At 36.8% G+C, this 22,309-nt stretch overlaps 1 protein-coding gene across 2 annotated transcripts in view; it reads right to left on the reverse strand.

Moving 5' to 3' along the window:
* Positions 1–22,309, reverse strand: part of LOC107593467 (RCC1 and BTB domain-containing protein 2-like) — a 30,727-nt gene that overhangs the window by 6,175 nt on the left and 2,243 nt on the right. For both annotated transcript variants that reach the window (XM_016283198.1, XM_016283199.1), the window contains exons 3-9: positions 21,399–21,549; positions 18,233–18,399; positions 15,390–15,548; positions 14,715–14,822; positions 13,598–13,740; positions 11,020–11,210; positions 4,922–5,048 (exon numbers count right to left, since the gene is read on the reverse strand). In XM_016283198.1, the coding sequence (XP_016138684.1) occupies positions 4,922–5,048; positions 11,020–11,210; positions 13,598–13,740; positions 14,715–14,822; positions 15,390–15,548; positions 18,233–18,399; positions 21,399–21,549 (1,046 nt within the window). The remainder of the gene's footprint in view (positions 1–4,921; positions 5,049–11,019; positions 11,211–13,597; positions 13,741–14,714; positions 14,823–15,389; positions 15,549–18,232; positions 18,400–21,398; positions 21,550–22,309) is intronic.

The following is a 22,309-nucleotide window of genomic DNA, read 5'->3' on the forward strand; positions in this document are numbered from 1 at the left end:
GGATTTCGAAATAAGCCAAGAGGAGACTGGTTTTCCTTTGCTAAAGTAAGGAAACTTTGTTTCCTTTGTTCCTGCATTTCTCAGAGGCGTGCGCACAACGCCTACATCTTACATCATCCGCCTGCACGACTTCTACTGTTACCACAGTCAGCGGAAGTGAGAAAAAAGTGTTTATTAAATTTGAAATATGGATATTTATCTTACAAAAATGCATGGATTCGCTACAGGAGGTCTTTATTCACCCCCCGGAGCCGTGTGAGGGACGTTTTATTATGGATGCATGCACTTTATTTCACGTCTTCTGAACTGTTGACAACCAACACCCGCTTACCCCCATTGAAAGGCTTGGAGGGGCCAGGACAATTTTTAATATAACTCCCATTGGATTCGTCTGAAAGAAGAAAGTCACATACACCTAGGATTCTTTGAGGGTGAGTAAAACACAGACTAATATAAATTTTTGGGTGAACCAACCCTTTAAGAGGTTTGAATTGCATTTTCATTAAATACCCTGCGATCAGTGTAGACTAGTCAATGTGGATTTGAAAATGCATTCCGAGCCGATTACGCCCCAAACCTGTCAATCATTATATCAAGGCGGGGCTCGGCCTACAAGAAGCACAATAGGTCAATATTCACCATTAACCAAACGCTTTTCACCTGCCTCAACATCTCTCACTGTTTACACTCCGATTGATGCACACTGCAAACAGTGCAGTTCTACACTTAGGCCTATTTACTTGCCACCTTACACCGTGGCTACACCGGACACGACAGTTGTCGTGTCGCATTGCGCTGCATCCAGTTTAGAAAGCATTGCTGATTATAATGGGTTCAATACTGTCATTTGTCACGCCGCTCGCGTCCGGTGTAGACACGGTGTTGTCTTCCTCTCTTCTAACCCATAATAGAGCGCACGTCCCGTGGCACCTAAGCTTCGCGCATGCCTTAAGATCTCTCGGTCTGTTTACACTCCGGTTGATGCCAGTGTTGCCAATTTAGCTACTTTGTAGCTAGATTTAGCAAATTCTCCACCCCTTTTGAGACTTTTTTCAAAAGTTTAGGGACAAATATAGCAACTTCTTGGACAAACCTTATCTAAGTTCTCATCTTGCCCACTGATCTACATTCATCTTTATATAGATCAGTGAATTTGCCATTATGATGTCATCTAGTGACATTTAGCTACAAGTTTTAGCTACTTTCAATTGAAAGCAGTTGGCATGCCCGTGACCATACAGAAAACTCATGCCTGCCCCAGATGACAATTCACCAGTCCGATCTAGACGCAGCTGTCACAGAACATGCTACAGCCAAAGTCAGATAACTTAATATAAAATATCATGGGCATCAATCGCGGTGTCCCGTGGCTGTACACAGTGAGAGCATTTGTGGCAGGCACGTGACATTTGTGCAATGGAACGCGCTGTGTTACGGATTAAAAGAGAGGAACAAAATATAAAGTAAGATGGTAAATAAGTGTAACGTTAGAATTGCACTATTTACTTACATGCATCACTCGGCGTGCAGATAGTGAGATGTGCGACGCACCTGCAAAGCTTAGGTGCTCGGCGACACTCGATCCATTATAGGAGAAGAATAAGGTATGGTGGCAAATAGATACAATTTTAGAATTGCACTGTCTGTTTGCTTATGTGCATCAATCGGAGTGTAAACAGTGAGAGATGTTGTGGCAGGTGAAAAGCGTTTAGTTAATGGTGAATATTGACCTATAGAGTGGGGGAACTATGACATCACTTTGTAGGCTGATCGGCTGTTAGCATCACACTGATTCCCTCGACAAAAAGCCAATAGGATTTTTCCATAGGCTTTTGGATTATCGCAAAAAATAAGCTCGGTGTTCAACCATAGTTCATGAAACTTACACGTTTTGTCCATCAAGATAAACTTCACAAAATAATATAACTTTTATGAATTTTGATGCCTAAATAAAAGCACCAGAACTTAAAGGCTAAACTACAGCACCACGGTCGCTCGCCTTCAACGTCACCACCACCATGCTCCCGACAACTTTTCAAACTTATTTTTAACACATTCAGTGAAAAGGATTTAGTCTGTATATTAATTTTAATCCACGCTACATGAACCTTTTCATTTAAACTGGAATAAATATAAAACTAGAGCCAAACTAATACTTAAATGAGACAAAAGTAATAAATAGTACAGTGAATAAATTAAATAATCATAACTGAAAGACATATGAAAGCACGTATTTCTGTACATTTCGAAATACGGTGCATTAAAAGTCAATAAATCCTTGATTAATATGAATATTTTAATTAAAAACGTGTCTCCATGTACTATTCAATAAAATTCTAGTGCATTTAAGTTTTTGGATATGGTAAGATTAAACTTATTTTTGTGACTAAAGTACCACATTTCAGCTATCGTTTTGTTAGGGTGGGTACACAAAATGTTATTTTATCCTTGCTTCTAGAAAATCCTCAATCTATATGCTTCGTAACGATAGTGAACTCTTCGTTGAGATAGTGAATTGGTAGGTTTTTGTTAACTGTGAGCCAAAATCATCACAATTAAAAGAACCTAAAGACTTAAACTACTTCAGTCTGTGTGCATTGAATTTATTTAATACACAAGTTTCACAATTTGAGTTGAATTACTGAAATAAATGAACTTTTCCACAACATTCTAATTTATTGAGATGCACCTATATGTATGGGAAAATGTAAATGTAAATACAGAAATACATTGCCATTTTACATACAGTGGTGTGAAAAAGTGTTGGCCCCCTTCCTGATTTCTTATTTTTTTGCATGTTTGTCACACTTTAATGTTTCAGATCATCAAACAAATTTAAATATTAGTCAAAGATAACACAAGTAAACACAACATGCAGTTTTTAAATGAAGGTTTTTATTATTAAGGGAAAACAAAATCCAAAACTACATGGCCCTGTGTGAAGAAGTATTTGCCCCCCTGTTAAAACTTTGGTTTATCGCACCTGAGTTCAATTTCTCTAGCCACACCCAGGCCTGATTACTGCCACACCTGTTCGCAATCAACCTAGTCAAAGTCCTGACCTGAATCCTATTGAGATGCTGTGGCATGACCTTAAAAAGGCGGTTCATGCTCGAAAACCCTCCAATGTGGCTGAATTACAACAATTCTGCATAGATGAGTGGACCAAAATTCCTCCACAGCGCTGTAACAGACTCATTGCAAGTTATCGCAAACGCTTGATTGCAGTTGTTGCTGCTAAGGGTGGCCCAACCAGTTATTAGGTTTAGGGGACAAACACTTTTTCACACAGGGCCATGTAGTTTTGGATTTTGTTTTCCCTTAATAATAAAAACCTTCATTTTAAAAACTGCATGTTGTGTTCACTTCTGTTATCTTTTACTAATATTTAAATTTGTTTGATGATCTGAAACATTAAAGTGTGACAGACATGCAAAAAAATAAGAAATCAGGAAGGGGGCCAACACTTTTTCACACCACTGTATTACATTGTCATTTTGCATATTACATTTCAAAATGAATTTTGCTAAACATATGCTTCCATATACATGCTCCTGCATTTGGTTGAGTGTTGCTTTTTAGGAATCAACAGGATTACAACAAGTGCATTAGTGCTCTAGGAGTCTTTTGAGTTGGAGGGTCATTCTTTTCCTTCCTCACCATGATTTTACAACACTCAGAATGAATGAGAGTGTTGCAATTGGGGTTTTTCGAAATTCTATATTGTTCTGATGTAATTTGTAACCATTTTCATTGTTTGTTTGTCAAGACCATCACATTTTCAGTGTGCCGAATGATTGTTTCCCCAATCCTAAACCCAGCATTTTATTATGACTGGAATGACTGGTGGTTCACCTGTTTTTCTAATTTCCTAATTGTACCACAGGTGTGGGTCTTCAGATCAAGAAGGCTCTCAGACAGTGGTACAGAATTGTAAAAGCTGAGCAATCTGTAGCCATGACCGGATCAAGAAGAGAGACAACCATGTCTCCCAGCACTTTCTCCACAGTCTCAGAATTGGCCAAGATGTAAGATTTTATGCCATATTTGATTCTTTTTTTTTTTTTTTTTTTGTACATCCAGAAAGCTAGGTGCCCATGCAAGAGAAGCATACCCATGTCAATGCAAATGTTTGTGTTATGTTGAAACATTTCATGGAATTTGGGCACAACATGATCTAAAACAGGCCAGACTTCATACAGCCTGTCATTATCGTTGTCTGGGCTTGCTTTGTTATCACTGAAGTGAATAAATGTCCATATGATTTCAAACCTGTTACAAGGAAATGACTTTGTTGAAATAGTGTAGCTAACATTTAATCTGTAGACCAGTGAGAATAAAAGAGCCATAGGAAGCCTGATAAAAAAAATGCTCATTTAAAATAAAAAAATCTCAGATGCACTTCAAGGTTTTTGAAGAGGTTTTTGAAAACATTTTGAAGAGGAAATATAAAAAAAATTGCATTTTCTAATAAATAATACCATTTTGCTTGTAAATGTCTCCTTGATTCCCCCTATTTTATGAACCCTAACCCCAAATTATCATTGCACCCCTAAATCTCCTTGGGAAAAAGGAAGGGTAAAACTTTGCTCTAATAAGATACAGAAAAATATGTTTCATAATATTAACAGTGACTTTAGACACACAAAGAGTAATACTTATGCAATAGTGCGTTTACACACGATCAAGAATGTGTCTGCACATGTTCATGTCAAAAGAGTTCAACTGCCAAAATTTGAATTAAACATGGGAATGACACCGGTGGGGAAAACCCCAATCTGTTGTTGATAATTCACAGACTATTTTCAGATGCTGTTTAGATAACTGAGGAAAAGGTTTTACTTCTTATACACAAAATAGGGCTAAAAACAGTGCAAAAGACTTTAGAGATGTTGTTACTTAATTGCAGGTTTTAATTTACCTGATTTTAAGCAGGGCTTTGTGCACGTGAATACACTTCCCATCAACCAGGAACTTTAGGTCAGAGATTTCTGTGCTGTCGAACTCTCGCTTTAGCGACTGGGCAACAGTCAGGTAGTCATCTCCATCTAATGAGCAGAAAAGAGTTAGAAAATAATACATTATTTGTTTAAAGCAACTTTCTCGCAAAGTGAAGCATCCAGAGTAACAGTAGGTCTCCACTTGTAAAAAAAGTTGTGTCATTAAAATGCTGATGATTTACATGTCTAAATTATATAGGTCACATACAGACTACAGCTAAATTTGGTTGTCAGTTCACATTTTATTGCTTAGAACTCTTCTGTACTCACAAGGTTCAGTAATTTACAGGAATGAAAACATTCTACAACCAAACTGACTATAGAAAAATTCAGCTAGTGAAATTCTATGCAGTATATGGAACCGAACTGAACAACTAGACTTATTCAAACATGTATCAGAGTTGTGTCTTCTGTATGTGCGGTGCAAGAAGTCACAAGGATACGTTTTGACTCAGTGTTGCCAGATCTTGATAGAAAGAAAGGCTTATTTCTGTTATCTTGGAAATAAGCCACATACCCAAATATGGCGATCTGCACCTGCTTACTTTATTAACTCCATATACTGGATCACTTTAAAGGGTTAGTTCACCCAAAAATGAAAATTCTGTCATTAATTACTCACCCTCATGTCATTCCAAACACAAATCTTCGGAAACACAAATTAAGATATTTTTAATTAAATCTGAGAGCTCTCTGATCCTCCATAGAAAGCAAGGATACAATCACGATCAAAGCACAGAATCGTAGTAAGGACATCGGTAAAACAGTCCATGTGCGCGCGCATGCTGAATATAAACAACGCTGATTGCGTTCAGCGAAAGCATGTAAATACTGAACGTAAACAATGCTGATTACGTTGATTGGTTCTGGGGTATTCTCAGAAATGGCGGAAGGTTAGGGGGTGGGCCCTTTGGTTAACGGTTGCCTGTTACATTACAGTACATAAAATTTCACTTACCACATAAACAGAGTTAGGAGAGATGACTGAGGACGATTGCAAATGATTTGCAGATTCTGAGCACCACGGACAAATATCTAATCTTGTAAAATGTGTGGTAAGTACTGTCGCTCCATAGTTTAAACAGAGTATGTGCGTTTGCGAATCTCGAAAGTGAAACTAAAAAGCGATCGTGCATTCAAAAGCAGTTTCAATGCCAGGCATAATAGCGGCTCCCTGATGTCCGCAATTTATATACAGTACAATTACCCAATGATAAAACTGTCAGAGAAAGTATTGAAATACATATTTTCCTCCCATCTCATATTTATTCCCTTTAGGGTTCCGTAGTACACTTAATTTTCTCTCTAAACATGGTATTGGGATTCAGCCGATTGCGGGGGTATGGGGGAAGGGGGGGAATCACGATCCCGACTCAACATCGTGATATCTATTTCCTCCCATCTCATATTTATTCCCTTTAGGGGTTCCATAATACACGTAATTTTCTTTCAGAACACGGTATTGGGATGTGGCGGATTGCGGGGGGTATGGAGGGAGGGGGCAATCACGATGCCAGCTCAACATCGTGATATCTATCACGTGATATCTATCTATCTACAATGGCACCGTCTATCGGACCAACCCTAGATGAACCCCTGATGTCACATGGACTATTTTACCGATGTCCTTACTACATTTCTGTGCCTTGATCGTGTAATATCCTTGCTGTCTATGGAGGGTCAGAGAGCTCTCAGATTTCATCAAAAATATCTTAATTTGTGCTCCAAGAATGAACGAAGGTCTTACGGGTTTGGAACGACATGAGGGTGAGTAATTAACGACAGAACTTTCTTTTTTAGGTGAACTAACCCTTTAAGAGCAGAGCCCAAAAACAAGCTAAAACTTTTGCCCCCTTAATGAAATCCTTAGCAGAGAGTTTTCAGCAGCTGCCCTCAGTTCAGTGTCCTGTTGGTCAACCTGGAGTGCTGAATGAGTTGGTAAAAACAAGCATCATAATCCTAGATATAAAACAAATACATACATCCAAACAAATGTTATAACTTCTATCTAAACAAAGAGTTGTCTATATTCTCCAGGATGTATTTCAGTGTAGTATAGTTTGTGTTCAGCAGTGGGTAGTACAAGTGCTTTGTGAAACTTTTAAAATGAGGAAATCAAGGAAGCCAATTTAGCAGGAGTGTCTGTAATATTTCTTAACAGCCCAAATATTTGGTGTTTTAAGAACAACAGTCTATATCTGCAAAAAAGAAAAGTAGCCAATGAAGTAATGTGTCCAAACAACAAGGAACTATTGCAGCAAAGTCATGATTAGAAAAAATGGACAGTTGGAGCACCAAGATGGACTTTAACATCTAACCTGGCCAGTTCAATCACCTGATTTGAATATTATCAAGCCACAATGGATAGTTTTGGAAAGAAGAGTGAGAAGCAGATTCCCTCCTTCAACCTCTATGAAACAACTTGCAGATGTTTTGATAGACGACTTTCCACTGAAGACGATTCAAAAGTTGTATGAATCTATTCTAAGAAGGTTAGAAGCTGTATTAAAAGCGAATGGTGGTCAAACACCTTAATAAAGAAACAGGGGAGAGCAGGGCACAACCTAAAGCAAGGCCAGCTGTAACACACATTGTTTAAAATTTTCCACACATGCTAGAAAATTAAAACCATGCATTTACTAGTTGCCATATCAACACTATACAGAGAAAAATGCACTAATCTTTGGAAGATATCACTGAACATTTAATTGTAGCAAAAGTACATTTAAATGTTACATCCTAATTTTTGGTGTTTATCTAAAATGAGACAAATCTGCTATTGTTTTAAATTACAAACCGTTAGAAGTTTAGATAAAATTTAAATTAGATTTAAATGCCAGTTGTGCAGGTGGGGCACATTGTAACACTGTTAAAACATGCCTCGCTATTAGAACTGTTATTCTACGAAGGTAGCGACATAACTGTACATAAAATTACTTTCATGAATGCTATTGTGAAACCACAGGTGAAGAAAGACTGAGAGGAAGAACCTGAAAGTTAGAATTTATTATTTTAAGAAATATAAAGCATTCGTACTGGCTTGTCTATTTGTCTTCTGTTGTGAGTGAAGGGAGGGGTGTGTTGTATTCAACTCTGTGTTTTTCTGAATACCTAAATGTTTCTATCTATTTGCCCACAATGTTTTGAACTATGCTGTATAGCGGTGTTTAATGGTGTGTTTGTTTTCAAACTCCAAAATTAGCTGTTTTTTATTTTTAAATAATGCTGTTATTTTATATGAAAAAAAGTAAAAAAATAAATATATATTGTGTATTTACCATAAATGACAAAATGTTTTAGTTTGCCTTGAACATATATATTTGTATTAGATCAGAAAACATTTTAAGCTGTTATTTGTTCATGTTACAACATGCCCCGCACATGTTACAATGTGGCCCACCTATGGGGCATGTTGTCACATTTCACTTTCATTCTTTCAGGGGGAAAAAAAGTCAGTGTATTAATGAAACAAGATCACATATTTGTACTAGACATGTAAAATGAATGTGAAAAAAAACTCTGAACCCCGATTCCAGAAATGTTAGGAAGTTTTGTGAAATGCCATAAAATCAAGAATGTGTTATTTGTTCATTCTCGTTAACGTTTATTTAATTGACTAAAGTACAAAGATTTTTTTTACAAAGAGAACAAAAGAGTACAAAGAGAAGATGCTCCTTTTATACCCAAACATGATAACCCCTATTACAAATTCACCTGCTTACTGTGAACTGTTTGAAATCAATTTAATTGGTTTATTCTGTAACATTTTCACTTTTATTTTACTCGTCCCAACATTTTTGGAGTGTGTCGCAGCCATCAAAATCAAAATTTGTTTATATTTACAAAATACATTTAAGTTGGTCAGTAAAAACTTTAAAAATCTTTTCTTTGTAATTTTGTCAATTAAATAAAAGTTAAAGAGAATGAAAAATCACAGATTCTTGATTTTCCTATCGACACTTTACTTGTACTGCGCCTGCCAAGACACTATGGGAAAAAGTCATTTTTTTGCCTGAACTGAAGCCTTTTTCAATAACGCAGTGCAACTGCACGGCCATTGGTTAGTGCGGTATACTTTAAAAACAAACCAATGGCTTGGCAGCGGTGCTGCACAAACCTATGACCACGAAGCCCACCAAAGCCCACCAGAATGGCTGGGGCCATCTGGCTATATAAGTGGGCACTTCGCCATAGGATTCAGATTTCTTCTCCTTCAGCGATGACGACGTTCTACGCTGATCTCCACTGACTGAAGAGCCTGCAACCTCTTTGCTCAGCTGATTCGCCGCCTTCAGTGGTCCAGCTTCCCCTGCCACCATCCGGCGAGCCTTATAAAGAGCAAATTTCTAAAAGCAAATTTTTGCGCCGTTGTTTCAAATGCCGTGCCATTATTGCGGAATGTGCAAATCTCCCTGCATGCCAATGACGGCCACTGTGAGTGCGTTTCCTGCTTGGGGAAATTCCACGTGGAATCCGCGCTCACAAGACAGATTGTTCCAACTTTGTCATTACACTCTCTGCTCTTCCTCCCTCAGAAGAGGACCAGGAGTTGAATTTACTCCCGGGGCTGTGCAAGTCTTCTGGAATGATCCCTCAGGCCGGGCGTAACCTCTGTGAGCTTAGCCCGTTCGCCTTGTGAGGTGTTTACTATTCTTGTCCCCTTGGGCCCTGAGGTGCAAGGTTACACATGTAGTCGTTCCTCTGTCATAATCACGGCGTGATTGTACTGGTTCCCATAGCGTATTAGCAGACGCAGTACGAGTGAAGTATCGATAGGGAACGTACTCGGTTACAAACTTAACCTCAGTTCCCTGAGATATAGGAATGAGTACTGCGTTGCTAGCCGTGCTATGCAGCTGCACGACTCAAGTCGTTGCTTCAGTCGAAGTAACCTGAATCCTATGGTGAAGTGCCGCTTATATAGCCAGATGGCCCCGCCCATTCTGGCGGGCTTAGTGGCCATAGGTTCGTGCAGCACCACTGCCGAGCCATTGGTTAGTTTTTAAAGTGTACTGCACGAACCAATGGCCGTGCAGTTACACTGCGTTATTGAAAAAGGCTTCAGCTCAGGAGAAAAAATGACTTTTTCCCCATAGCATCAGATGCAGTACTCATTCCCGCATCTCAGGGAACCGAGATTACGTTTGTAACCGAGTACGTTTACTGCATTTTACAAAACGTACCAACTTTTCTGAATTGGGGTTGTAGATTTACACAAACTGAGACCTACTACCTATTTCCCTGGTGATTTTATATTCTTACAGCATAGAAATAAACGTGACAATAACAATAGACAGCCAGTCAGTGCATGGTGCCAATAAGTCTGCATGTTCTGTGTCTGTGTGTGAATGAATGGTGTAGTTTGGTCTACCACACAAACTCAAACAAGAGTAATTCTCGCAGTGTTTTCATTGTCTGCTGTCTCAATATATGAGGACATGAGTCACATCATGATCTTTTCACAGTTTAATCTGAGAAAAACTACCATGAACACTGAAACTCAAAGATCTTCACAATAAACTGAAAAAAAAGTTTAGTTTAACTTGAAGAAATTAGGACAGAGATATATAATTATTGTATATTAAAATCTACTTCACAAAGTAATCATAATAATATTTTTAAAGAATTGAATACAAGCTTTTACTTCCCCATTAATGGGAAACAAATAGCGTTATAAATATCAATATTGTATGACATGGAAAAAAATATTGTGATAATATTTCCTATTTTCTAAGTGTTTGTGTGTGTGTAGATGTGTGGATATATTTAATTAATTCTTTCCTTTTTTCCAGCAAATTGTAGCCCATTGTACTAATTTGTCCACTTGTTTTAATTCAGTGTCTATGAAGTCTTGTTTTTTTTTCACTGTTTGCTGGCTGGTTTGGTTCCAGACTTAAAGACACTTTACCGAAGAACTTTCTGAAATGATTATGGAGTAAATTAAATGAAAATACACTTCAGAAACCAAGGCTGATGAAAAAAAGTGGCCGGAAAAATGCTTGTGGAATAAAGATCTTACCCACAGACAGAAGATGCCAGGTGACTGCTGGTGTGGCAAAGCAGGCGAAGACATCATCAGTGCTGGTGAAGTGTGTGAGGTGAGGGTAGGCCACAGCCTGACCCCGACACTGACCCCACATCAGCACCTGACCGCTCTGTGTTTTCGCCGCTGATGTGTGACTGGTGTGACACGCAGCAACCTCCACTATTCTGCAGGAGACAAATGAGTGACACAGATGCTGCTGTTAAATGATCAAACATGTTAATAGAAGATAAAATAGAAGATAAATTACATAATTCTTTTGGTAAACATTAAAACTGGCAGGAAATGACAATGAACAACCCACCACATACAATATCTCATTGTTTATAATGAAACATTTATTTAAAAAAAAAATCTGTAGTACTGGGAGAAACTACCGAAACTATACAGAATTGAAAAAACTGAATGGCTTATTTACACAATAATTATTGTGTCTAAACATTTTCAGGTACATTAATGTGTAACATTCTGCTGTTTCTATGTTCTCTCACACACACACACACTAGCTATGTTTCCATCACCCTATTTTAATGCGCATTTTGAAGTATCGCATGAGAAACGAGTGATGGAAACACCAAATTTTAAATAATAAAATTAATTAATTTGCAAAAAAGTATTTACACTCGCTCGAGGTGGTTTTTGACCGCATTCATTGTTTCGTCTGCTCGCTCTGAGGCACAAGTAATTTATTATATATGAAAATTATTGTATTCTACTTTTCTTAGTGATTTATAGTGCCAATTTATCAGGAAGTGATGATTTTGTTCTCTTTGACTTGTTGGATGGAAATTATGCTTGTTCGCAAATGTTTTATGCGATAGTCCAGTTTTGCGCAGAAGTTAAATTCGCAACTTTGGATGGAAACTCGGCTACTGATGAGCCAAAACATTATGAACATGCATAGGTGAAGCGAATATTGTCAATCATCTCCTGACAAGGTCATGTGAAGGTCTGGGTAATTTGCATGGTAAATAGTAGTCAATGTATTGGTGCAGGAGAAATGGGTGAGAATAAAGATTTAAATGAATTTGACAAGAACCAAAATTTTGTGGCCAGACAACTGTCAGAGCATCACTGAAAGAGCAAGGATAGTAGGCTGCTCCTGGTCAGCATTTGTGAGAGAACCCACCAACTGTGGTCTGAAGAAGAGCAAACCACAAACTGGATCTTGGGGCAGTGGAAGTAGGTTGTCTGGTCTGATGAGTTCAGTTTTATTTTACATCACGTCATTTACATGGGTATGTAATGGCACCAGAGTAAAATGCGGGAAAATGACAAGCTTGTCAAAGGACTATGATGCTCTGGGCAACGTTCTGCTGGGAAACCCTGTTTCTAGCCATTCATGTGGACATCAGTTTGACATATGCCACCTACCTAAACCTCACTGAAAACTAGGTACACTCTTCATGGCAATGGTATTCCCTGATGGCAGTGGCCTCTTTCAGCAGGATGTTGCTTCCTGCTACACTACCCACATTGTTCAGGAATGGTTTGAAGAAACATAATGAAGAGTTCAAGTGTCGTCCTGATGTCCAAATTCTTCATATGTTCAAATATAATCAAATGAAAATAACACAATTGATTTACAACAAAACATTGCATTTTTAATTTTTAAAAATAAAAATATTGAAAATATTTTTTTATAGTGCTATATTTCTGTGATAATTTCTTCAGGTTAAACCAAACTTTTATTTTGGCCATTTGTCCTGAAGATCTTTGAGATTCATTGTGTATTTGGTGGTAGTTTTTCTCAAATGAAATGGTGAAAAGCATTTGAAACTTGTAAAAATGTCTAAGAGCAGCTCTGGAGATGAAGTTCATTGTACAAAATACACCATTCATTCACAAAGAGACAAGTAGAACATGCAGACTTGTTAGCAATTTATTTATATAGCATCACATTTATTTCTGCTGTGTGATAGGCTGTTAGATTAATTAATATCAAGTAAAAATGTCCAGAGTCTGTCATCATTATCAACATAAATTTGATTGCGGTCTAGGGCTAGAATGTTATATATAGTGATATAAAGTAATTTTTGATCATATATATCATTTCTGATAAATGTAAAAATGTAAATGTGAATATTTTCAAATGGCACAGTAAAACCTAAGAAGCTTGAGAATTAAAAAGTGACAGATAAGCCAATATATACTGATTATCTTTAGTGTTTTAAGCTGAGTTCAAATGGTTACAACTAAGCAAAAATACTTTTTCAAATCCCAACTGTCTGTGGAGAGTTCTCTCAGTTTCCCACAATTATTGAGCAAACGCCCACATATGAAGACAATTTCTGGTGAAGTGACTTCCTATAGCTTCCTTAACAGCTATATGAACTGTAGACAACATACTTCACTTGACCTACTTTTTTTTAAATGTCTTTGTTAAATGTTAAGGAAATGCATGACAGGAACTAAGCGTATGAATTCCAGCATGTCTAAAATGTCACCCAGATGTGTTCAAATGCACAGAAAATCAGGTGAGATGACAGGTAAATTATTTCCACCATATCAACTGTTAAATCTGTCAGGTGGGAGGCTGCTCTTTGAATCTTACCTTTCCTTGTCCATGTTGATGAGGGTGGGCACAGCCTGGTTGCTTTTGTTGCCAGTACCCAGCTGCCCGTATGAGTTTGCACCCCAAGAGTAAACAAATCCTTCATCTGTAAGAGCCAGTGTGTGTGCATATCCACATGCCACCTGTAAAAACAAGACAGTTCAGGGCTGATAGAAACGTTATTCGCTGGCATACCTGCCATTTATGATTAATTTATTTTACAACTGAATGTTTACAATAATGCAGGTGTAATTGAGATAAATGTGAGTATTGTTTGGCTACTCATGTGGTTTTGACAGGGCGGCCATAAGCCGTTTCAGCTGTTTTTAGGCCACTGATAGTACTGACATGACCATATATATTTTTTTTTTTCTTCAAATATTACTTATAATTCTATTTGCTTTAGTTTTTGTCTGTGGGTCATTAAATTAGCAAATAATGAAAATAATGTATTAATCTGTCATTATTATAACATAATAAAAAAGTATTTATGTTAACTTAATTTTTTTTGTTATCTGAAATGGGGCTAAATAATTGAAAATATAAATATTAGATTTATATAACTTAAAGAAACTAAAATAAATGTTTAAAACATCAAATAAGCAATGTTGCCTTGGCAACTATCTGAAATAAAATAAGCTGAAGTACTAAAATAATAAAAGTAAAACCAAAATAAATATAAAATTAGTTAAATAGGCATTTACAAAAAACCCTAATAAAAACTGACAAAAGCATATAACAGAAGCACCATTTTTTTAATTTTATTTTATAAGTTAAAATAAAAAATTCAAAAACAATAGCGAATTCAAAACATTAACATATACTGCAATAGTATATAAACAATACTAAAATAACACTGCATTTTACTGTATTAATACACTTACTTTTGAATCAATGTGAAAAAAACTACGCCTTAAAACTGAGACTTTGATGTGACTTGGCTTTAATCAAATGTGTGTTAATATGAACATAGAATATACTATATTTTAATTTAATGTATAATATATTGTTCGCTGCAAAGTAAAAGCTATCACCTAAGCCTTTCTTACAGAAGCCACCTCATTTCAGAAGACCACCATACTCCACTGATTAATACCCAGAGGTCTTTGTTTGTCACCTGTACAATGTTGATTCCCTGTAAGGCGGCGATCCGGCAAGGGGTTTGCTGGTTGCCATTGTTACCCAAACCAAGCTGCCCATTGCAGTTATAACCCCAGCCGTAAGTCTGTCAACACAGAGCCTTGAGATAAACCAAGTGCTAATTACAGCACGTAATGTACAGTAACAATAATTACCAAAAAAACAACAACAACTACAATTATCATTTTTCTATGAAAATATTAGGTGAGAAAAGAGATTATAGAGAATATTATTGAGAAAAGTATCACTGAGAAGTGTTGAAGGCATAATAAAGCACAACAAAACTCACAGCTGACAGTTGAGACCGTTACAATCAACAACTGTTATCAAAAGACTAAGTAACAGAACTACACATCATATCCTCACAGCATGTCAACTTTTCCTAAAAGCATGCTCATCAATAATAGGGTTTTAACATATTACTTTAGAGCAAATAATTATTTAAAACACACTCAATAAATCAAAAACAATTAATCCTGCCCCCTGACACATGCATACATTCCATAATAAAGATTTTTTAAATTTTTTATTTGATGGCTAATCCAGCAAATAGTAATACATGTGAAAACATATAATCTAATTTATTTGATTATTTTTTATTTGATTGTCATCTGTAATTCTTGATTAAACTCTTCTTGTTATTTAAACGCACCTCTCCATTGTCCAGAACGGCCATAGAGCAGAGCTGTCCACAGGCGATGTTGACCACCACCTTATTCTGCAGGCAGCTGCTGACCCTGCGTGGGGTGGGCTGGTTGGCCGTGGATCCAGAGCCCACCTGCCCGGAGTTGTTGTATCCCCAAGCATACACCTGGGAACAAGAGAGGACAGGAAACAGAATTAAAAAATGCAAATAAGTAACTGTAGACTGTTCAAGTAACTGTTAGCCGTTTAAAAAAAAAAGCATGAAATAATTGGAATGCAAGGTTATCTACACAGGATGTGACAAAGCGACCGGTGCAAATCATTTGAACTTTGTGCCTGTACATCATAAATAAAATGAGGCATCAGTTTACTTCTAACTCGCTCAGTTTACAAGCAGTTTTGCTCGTGTCCGGTGTAGACACGGTGTTAGTTTTCAGTGTCACATGATCCTTCATAAATCATTCTAATATGCTGATTTGGTGTCCAAGACACATTTCTAATAATTACCAATGTTGAAAACGTTTGTGCTGCACACATATTTTTGATGCATTGATAGCATGGATGGCATGTTTTGTTTTTTTTAATGAATATATTTTTGTTTTGTGAACCTTCTTCAAAAACTTCGTTTGTTACTGTCATCTCCTGCAGTTTTATCCCATGGTCTGCCACTCCTTCAATAATGCCTTAGTTCCCAACTCTGGATTTTTGCAAGAATACTCAGTTTTGAAGGTCAGCCAACTGTGATTCACAGCTGCTCTGTCTTTTTGATCAAGTACCTCATTGACTTCACTCATGTTTCAGTACCTTCAGAACATTCCAGTTAGTCATTTTCAGGAAACTTGTGTTCAAAATTGTTGGGAATTTTTCTGCATGAACACAGGAAACTCTTTCTTCTCTCAGACTTTAATATTTATTATGCTGAACACGTCAAGTAAGGGCATTTGAGTTGCCCATTTCTGGGGTAACTTGTCAAAAGTGGTGAATATTTGCAATGAATATTTGATTTTATTAAAAAACTAAAGTCGTAACCCTAGTGTAAAATAAATATACTAAAATGTATTTGAAATACATTTATTTTATGCTAAGCACACTACAAATACCTTTACATATTTATGTACTTACTAAAAGTACCCTGCAATTGTACTTTTAGTATCCTAAACTGGTATCCTTAAAGTCTACTAAATTGGAACAAAAAATGTTGTACTTAAATGCACTTTAATTGTGCGGAAGTAGTGCTGAAGTCCAACTAAAGATATTCTGAAGTATATTTGGTTGTGCTAAAGTGGAACTATTGCAAGTATACTTTAGGTACAATTTAAATATCTTGAATTTAAAACCAATATTATTCAAAGATCATACAATCCTCATCAATAGTGACATTAAAACACATTTTAGGCTTAATATTAAAGGTGCCATAGAATCGCATATGTTATTGAATAATAACAGTTCTGTACATGGAAACCATTGTTTCCTCCTTCTTATGTAAATTTCGTGCATGCAAAAGACCACTGAAAAATAGGCGAATCAGAATGTAACACCGACTGTGACGTTACAGTCGGGATCACTAATAGTTACACCCCCAACATTTGCATATATCCACCCATGTTCTATGCCAGCCGTCAGCCGAACCTGCACAGTCAAATCATCAGAAGTTCTGCAGGTATTGTGAAGAAACAAGCGAGGATAATAGAGAAAATGGCAGATCATGGAAATAAATGTTATGTTCCAGGCTGTGCAGGGGATGTGATGTGCAGGGATGGGTTGGTGTCTGTATTCAGAAAGGCACGGAAAACAAATAACGCACGTTCTAATAAAATAAGGCGAGCCACTAAAGGGACATGGTTAGCTGCTTGCTAGCGGTAGCCAGTTACATTACAGTACATAAGATTTCACTTACCACATAAAAAGAGTAAGGAGAGATGACTGAGGATGATGGCGAATGATTTACAGATCCTGAGCACCACTGACAAGTATCTGATCTTGTAAAATGTGTGGTAAGTACTGCCGCTGTAGTTTACACAGATCAAGTGCGATCGCAAATCTTGAAAGTGAAAGTAAAAAGCGATCGTACATTCCAAAGCAGTTTCAATGCCCCGCATATTAATAGCGGCTCCCTGATGCCCGCATTTTATATACAGTATAATTACCCAACGATATAACTGCGAGAGACAGCATTGAAATATATATTTTCCCTGTGTTTCCTTCCTGCTGTGTGAGCTACTGAAATGTGCCGCACTGTGAAACAGCAATTAGAGCAGAGCTCAACATTGAGTCGCATTGTGAAACAGCCAATCAGAGCAGAGCTCAACATTATTATTCATGACCCTTCCAAATAAGGTAAAAACAGACCATTTCATTCTAGGGACAAATCCTAGAGTTGTAAATGGACATGTAAAACCATTTCTGGAGATGTTTTGCCCTTAACTAAGCCACATACCTTCTATGTAGATATCAGAGAACAATTTAAAATATTGAATCAATGCATTCTACGGCACCATTAAGAAATGTGCACTGTGCACAAGCAGTAATCCAAATAAAGTTAAATAATTTTTATATCAGTACGTCTCGAGCAATATGTCAGTAAATAGATTTGAACTATAATTAGGATGAAATAAATGTATTTTAAATATATTACTTTTTTACTAGGGAAGTGAAAACAATTAGACAGTTTTCATCCAAAAGTCGAAATTACATTTTTTTTTTTTTGTTCTGTTGAGTGATATATTGTTTTGTTCTGTAAGATGTAAACTCAGAAATGTGGGGGAAATTCCAGAAAAAAAGATTTTCCATTTCCTCATTTTTGTTTGATAAAATCATAACCAACCAATATCTATTATTTATTTTTTTTACCTCTCCCTCTGTGGTGAGGGCTATGGTGTGATGAGAGCCACAGGCCACCTCTGTCACCCTCTTGCTGATGAGGTTGGTGGAAACCAAGGCAGGAGTCAGACCGTGGTTGGTGGTGCCATTACCCAGCTGACTGTAGCCATTGTGACCCCAGGCATAAACTTCTCCATCTACAGACACAGAAGACAAGATATAGATCTGAAGATGACAAAACTTTGGCTCAGGTCTTTGGTTAGGAGACAAACATACTGGAAAAGCAGATCTAGAATCTACTATACAAGGCCTAAATGAACAGTGCCAAACAAAAACAAAAAATTGGCTTTGGTGAGTATAAAACTGAACTTGAACAGCTGACATATGTGATTTAATCACACAGGCCTAATGTTGACCATCTGAAAATATCTGCTGTGACTCAACTTTTACCTCAGTGGAAACTGAATCATTTCATGTTTATCAGGTATGAAAATGTTTTGTTTTCCAAAACTCATGTTGCAACATGTAGAATATTTCTCATATTACAAACTATAAAAAAAATCAGACTTGATCATTTGTTTTGTTTTTGCCATCTGTCGTCAGACTGCATAGATGTTTAGTTAATCCTAGTAAGTGTTTTTAAAAGGCCTCCTGAAGGTTTTACCACAAAACGAAACCATTTAAAGCAGAGGTGGGTGAAATTTTTTTTATCTTGATCTTATAATACACAATCACTATCCACGATTGGAGTTGCAATCTTCCTAATTTTGAAATGTGCTATTTAGAATATCCAGACTGGAACAAGCCAATGTACTTATCTATATGAAACATGTAAAACTCTATATTGCATTAAAGAATTGGTTAAAACACTGCATAGTGCATAGTCTTTTCTGTATGAATTAAATATAAGCAGATTTTTAAATCTACTAATGTTATTCTTTTAAGAGCAGTGAGTGGTTTTCTCTTTGTCTTTTGTTGTTTGATTTAAGACCATTTATGGATCGAATACATGAATCCACTTATAAAGAGGGACAAAAGTACACCGCTTTAAAGGAAAGGAGTGGCATTGATTATCACATTTTCATTGGAAGCCAAATTTGAAATCGAAACTTAAATTTGATTAATCGCACAGCCTAGCTAGCTCACGTGGATATGTCAACACTCATGAAAAAAACGCATTATATAAACATGTGATACAATTTGACCAGTCAGCACAGCCATCTAGTAGCCAGTCAATGTTTTAGTTTTTACATCATTATGCGGACATAAAAGATTCACTTGAAAAGTAGATTGTGGATGTCTTCAAGATCGAGCATTGCTAATAGCATTATATTAAACAGATGACAACTCTTAGTACACTGAGCTCAGACCCCACACTTACACAGGCCTAATCTGATACATAGTCAAGTCAGCCAAATCATGTCTGAATGTGGAATACATCTCCCATGAAATTCTGTGATGTAATCTCAAGACCCACAAACACTATATTGAAGATTAAACTTCAGTGTGATAATGTGCTACTACGACATGCCTTTAACACAATCCCTGATGTAAAAAGCTTGCAAAAAATACTTTAAAATATTTTTAATAATTATTATTATATATATATATTTTAATAATTAAATCATGGTTTAGACCAGGGGTGCCCAAACTCGGTCCTGGAGGGCCGGTGTCCTGCACAGTTTAGCTCCAACTTGCCTCAACACACCTGCCTTTAAGTTTCTAGTATGCCTAGTAAGAGCTTGATTAGCTGGTTCAGGTGTGTTTAATTGGGGTTGGAGCTAAACTCTTCAGGACACCGGCCCTCCAGGACCGAATTTGGACACCCCTGGTTTAGACATTATACTTCTATACATGCCTCTTGATGCTTTCATTACAACTACAACTGAAAGAATTCATTACAACAAGTCACTGCAGCTCACCATGTTTTTACATTTTGCTAATGATAATTTTAAATTCAGATCACACCCACTTCCATAAGGTACGGTGGCCGAGAAGTGCAGAACAAATCACAATTCTGAAAACAAAATAACAAATTACAAACGCAAATGCAAGTCTAAAAAACAAAATAACAATTCAGAAAACACAACAACAATTCAGAAAACATTATAACAAGTCAGAAAACACAATGACAAATTCGAAAACAAAATAAGTGAGAAAACACAACGACAAATCTGAAAACAAAATAGCAAGTCAGAAAACACAACGACAGTTCAGACAAACCGGAAGAGGTAGGTATAGTTTGAGACAGTGCCATTGGTTTGGGATTACTCACCGCTGACTGGACGAGACATCTTTCAATCAACGTATACAGGAAGACGAGATTTGAAAAGGAAGGGAAAAAAAGTTTGGCAAAAGGCGGGCTCGAACACGGGTCGATCGCGTCAAAAAGCCAAGGGCAAGCTCTTATCCATCTGCGCCACTGGAGCTGATGTTCTACAGCCACTTTTAACCAAATGTAAATATACACTCCGTATTTTTTATTCCAGAATAAGGGCAATTCATACAATACATTTAAACTGAGCTACTTTAACACCATCTCCAAACTTTCTACCATGACTCTGCTGTTCTTCGGCTGGTTCTTCCTGTATACGTTGATTGACAGATGTCTCGTCCAGTCAGCGGTGAGTAATCCCAAACCAATGGCGCTGTCTCAAACTATACCTACCTCTTCCGGTTTGTCTGATTTGTCATTGTGTTTTCTGACTTGTTAATTTGTTTTCGGATTTGTCGTTATGTGTTCTGACTTGTTATTTTGTTTTCGAATTTGTCATTGTGTTTTCTGACTTGTTATAATGTTATCTGAATTGTTGTTGTGCCTTCTGAATTGCTATTTTGTTTTTTAGACTTGCATTTGCGTTTGTAATTTGTTATTTTGTTTTCAGAATTGTGATTTGTTCTGCACTTCTTGGCCACCGTAATAAGGTCTGTTTATATACATTTACAGTCTTGATAAACTAGTATAAATATCATTAGGAATGTACGGGAACGGGGAATGTCCTGCTTATATATTATAATATCTGACCCCTCATATTAGAGCTGCACAATAATATATAATAATAATAATACACATTTATGATAAAAAAAGTTTTCACCATAGAAAGATTTCTAATTTCGCCATCCTGCAACCACAATTATTTGGTGCAGGCAAATACCAAATCATCGCCATTGTTTCATGTCAAAATATCTGTCCAACCTGCAGTGGCGATGACCACATGTGGCCCTGTGCCGTAGCTCAAAGACACAATTTTTTTCCCACACAAGATGTCGATCCGCCTGGGTTCAATGGTGCTTTGCGTGTCCCCGAGCCCCAGGCAGCCACTGCAGTTCGTCCCCAGTGCAAACACCTGTGGGTGACACACATAAACACATCAGTTAGGTTGTTTAACACTTGACACAAACTTTTCATTATGTTTATTTATATTTACTTATAGTTAGAACTTAATCTTCACATAAACTATAAATTATATATGAATAAACTATAAATTGAATACAGATTCTTTCTTTCTTTCTTTTGTTGTTTGATTTACATAAATGACAGACTGCAGCAGGTTTCACTTTAAACGCAGCACCGTCTCTTTAAAATCTGATGTGCATGACACGGATCTGACACACATCCAATTTTCTTCCCAGTTCTTTATGGTCATTTAGTACTTTTTAACTCATTTAAGACGGTTTATGAGGTTACTCACCAAAAATGGGCATTTTGGCATAATTTTGTGTTTTTGTTCGCAAGCTCACTGCGCTACAATCGTGCTCCACAGACAACATGCCAGCACTGAATTAAGTTCTCTTTTGCGTCTTATTGTGCTTGATAGCATGTTCATATAGTCTACTGTACCGCTAGACAAAGGGAAACCAGGGGGAAAATGGATGCTATGTTAAATACATTAAATATTTTTAGATTAATAAATTAAATCAAATTAATCACACAATTAACGTGTTAATTTTGACAGCCCTACTTATAGTTTATTATGCCACTGACTCTCACTCAATATTCAGAGAATATCAGTCAAGACCATGTGTGTATATTTACAGAACAGATCATTCTGGTTTTAAAATCTTTTTAAAAAAAGGTTTTGAGAGCCTGATGTGACAATCAGGCTC

Source organism: Sinocyclocheilus grahami, unplaced genomic scaffold (genome assembly GCF_001515645.1).
Source record: "Sinocyclocheilus grahami isolate Dianchi unplaced genomic scaffold, SAMN03320097.WGS_v1.1 scaffold171.1, whole genome shotgun sequence".
NCBI lineage: Eukaryota > Metazoa > Chordata > Actinopteri > Cypriniformes > Cyprinidae > Sinocyclocheilus > Sinocyclocheilus grahami.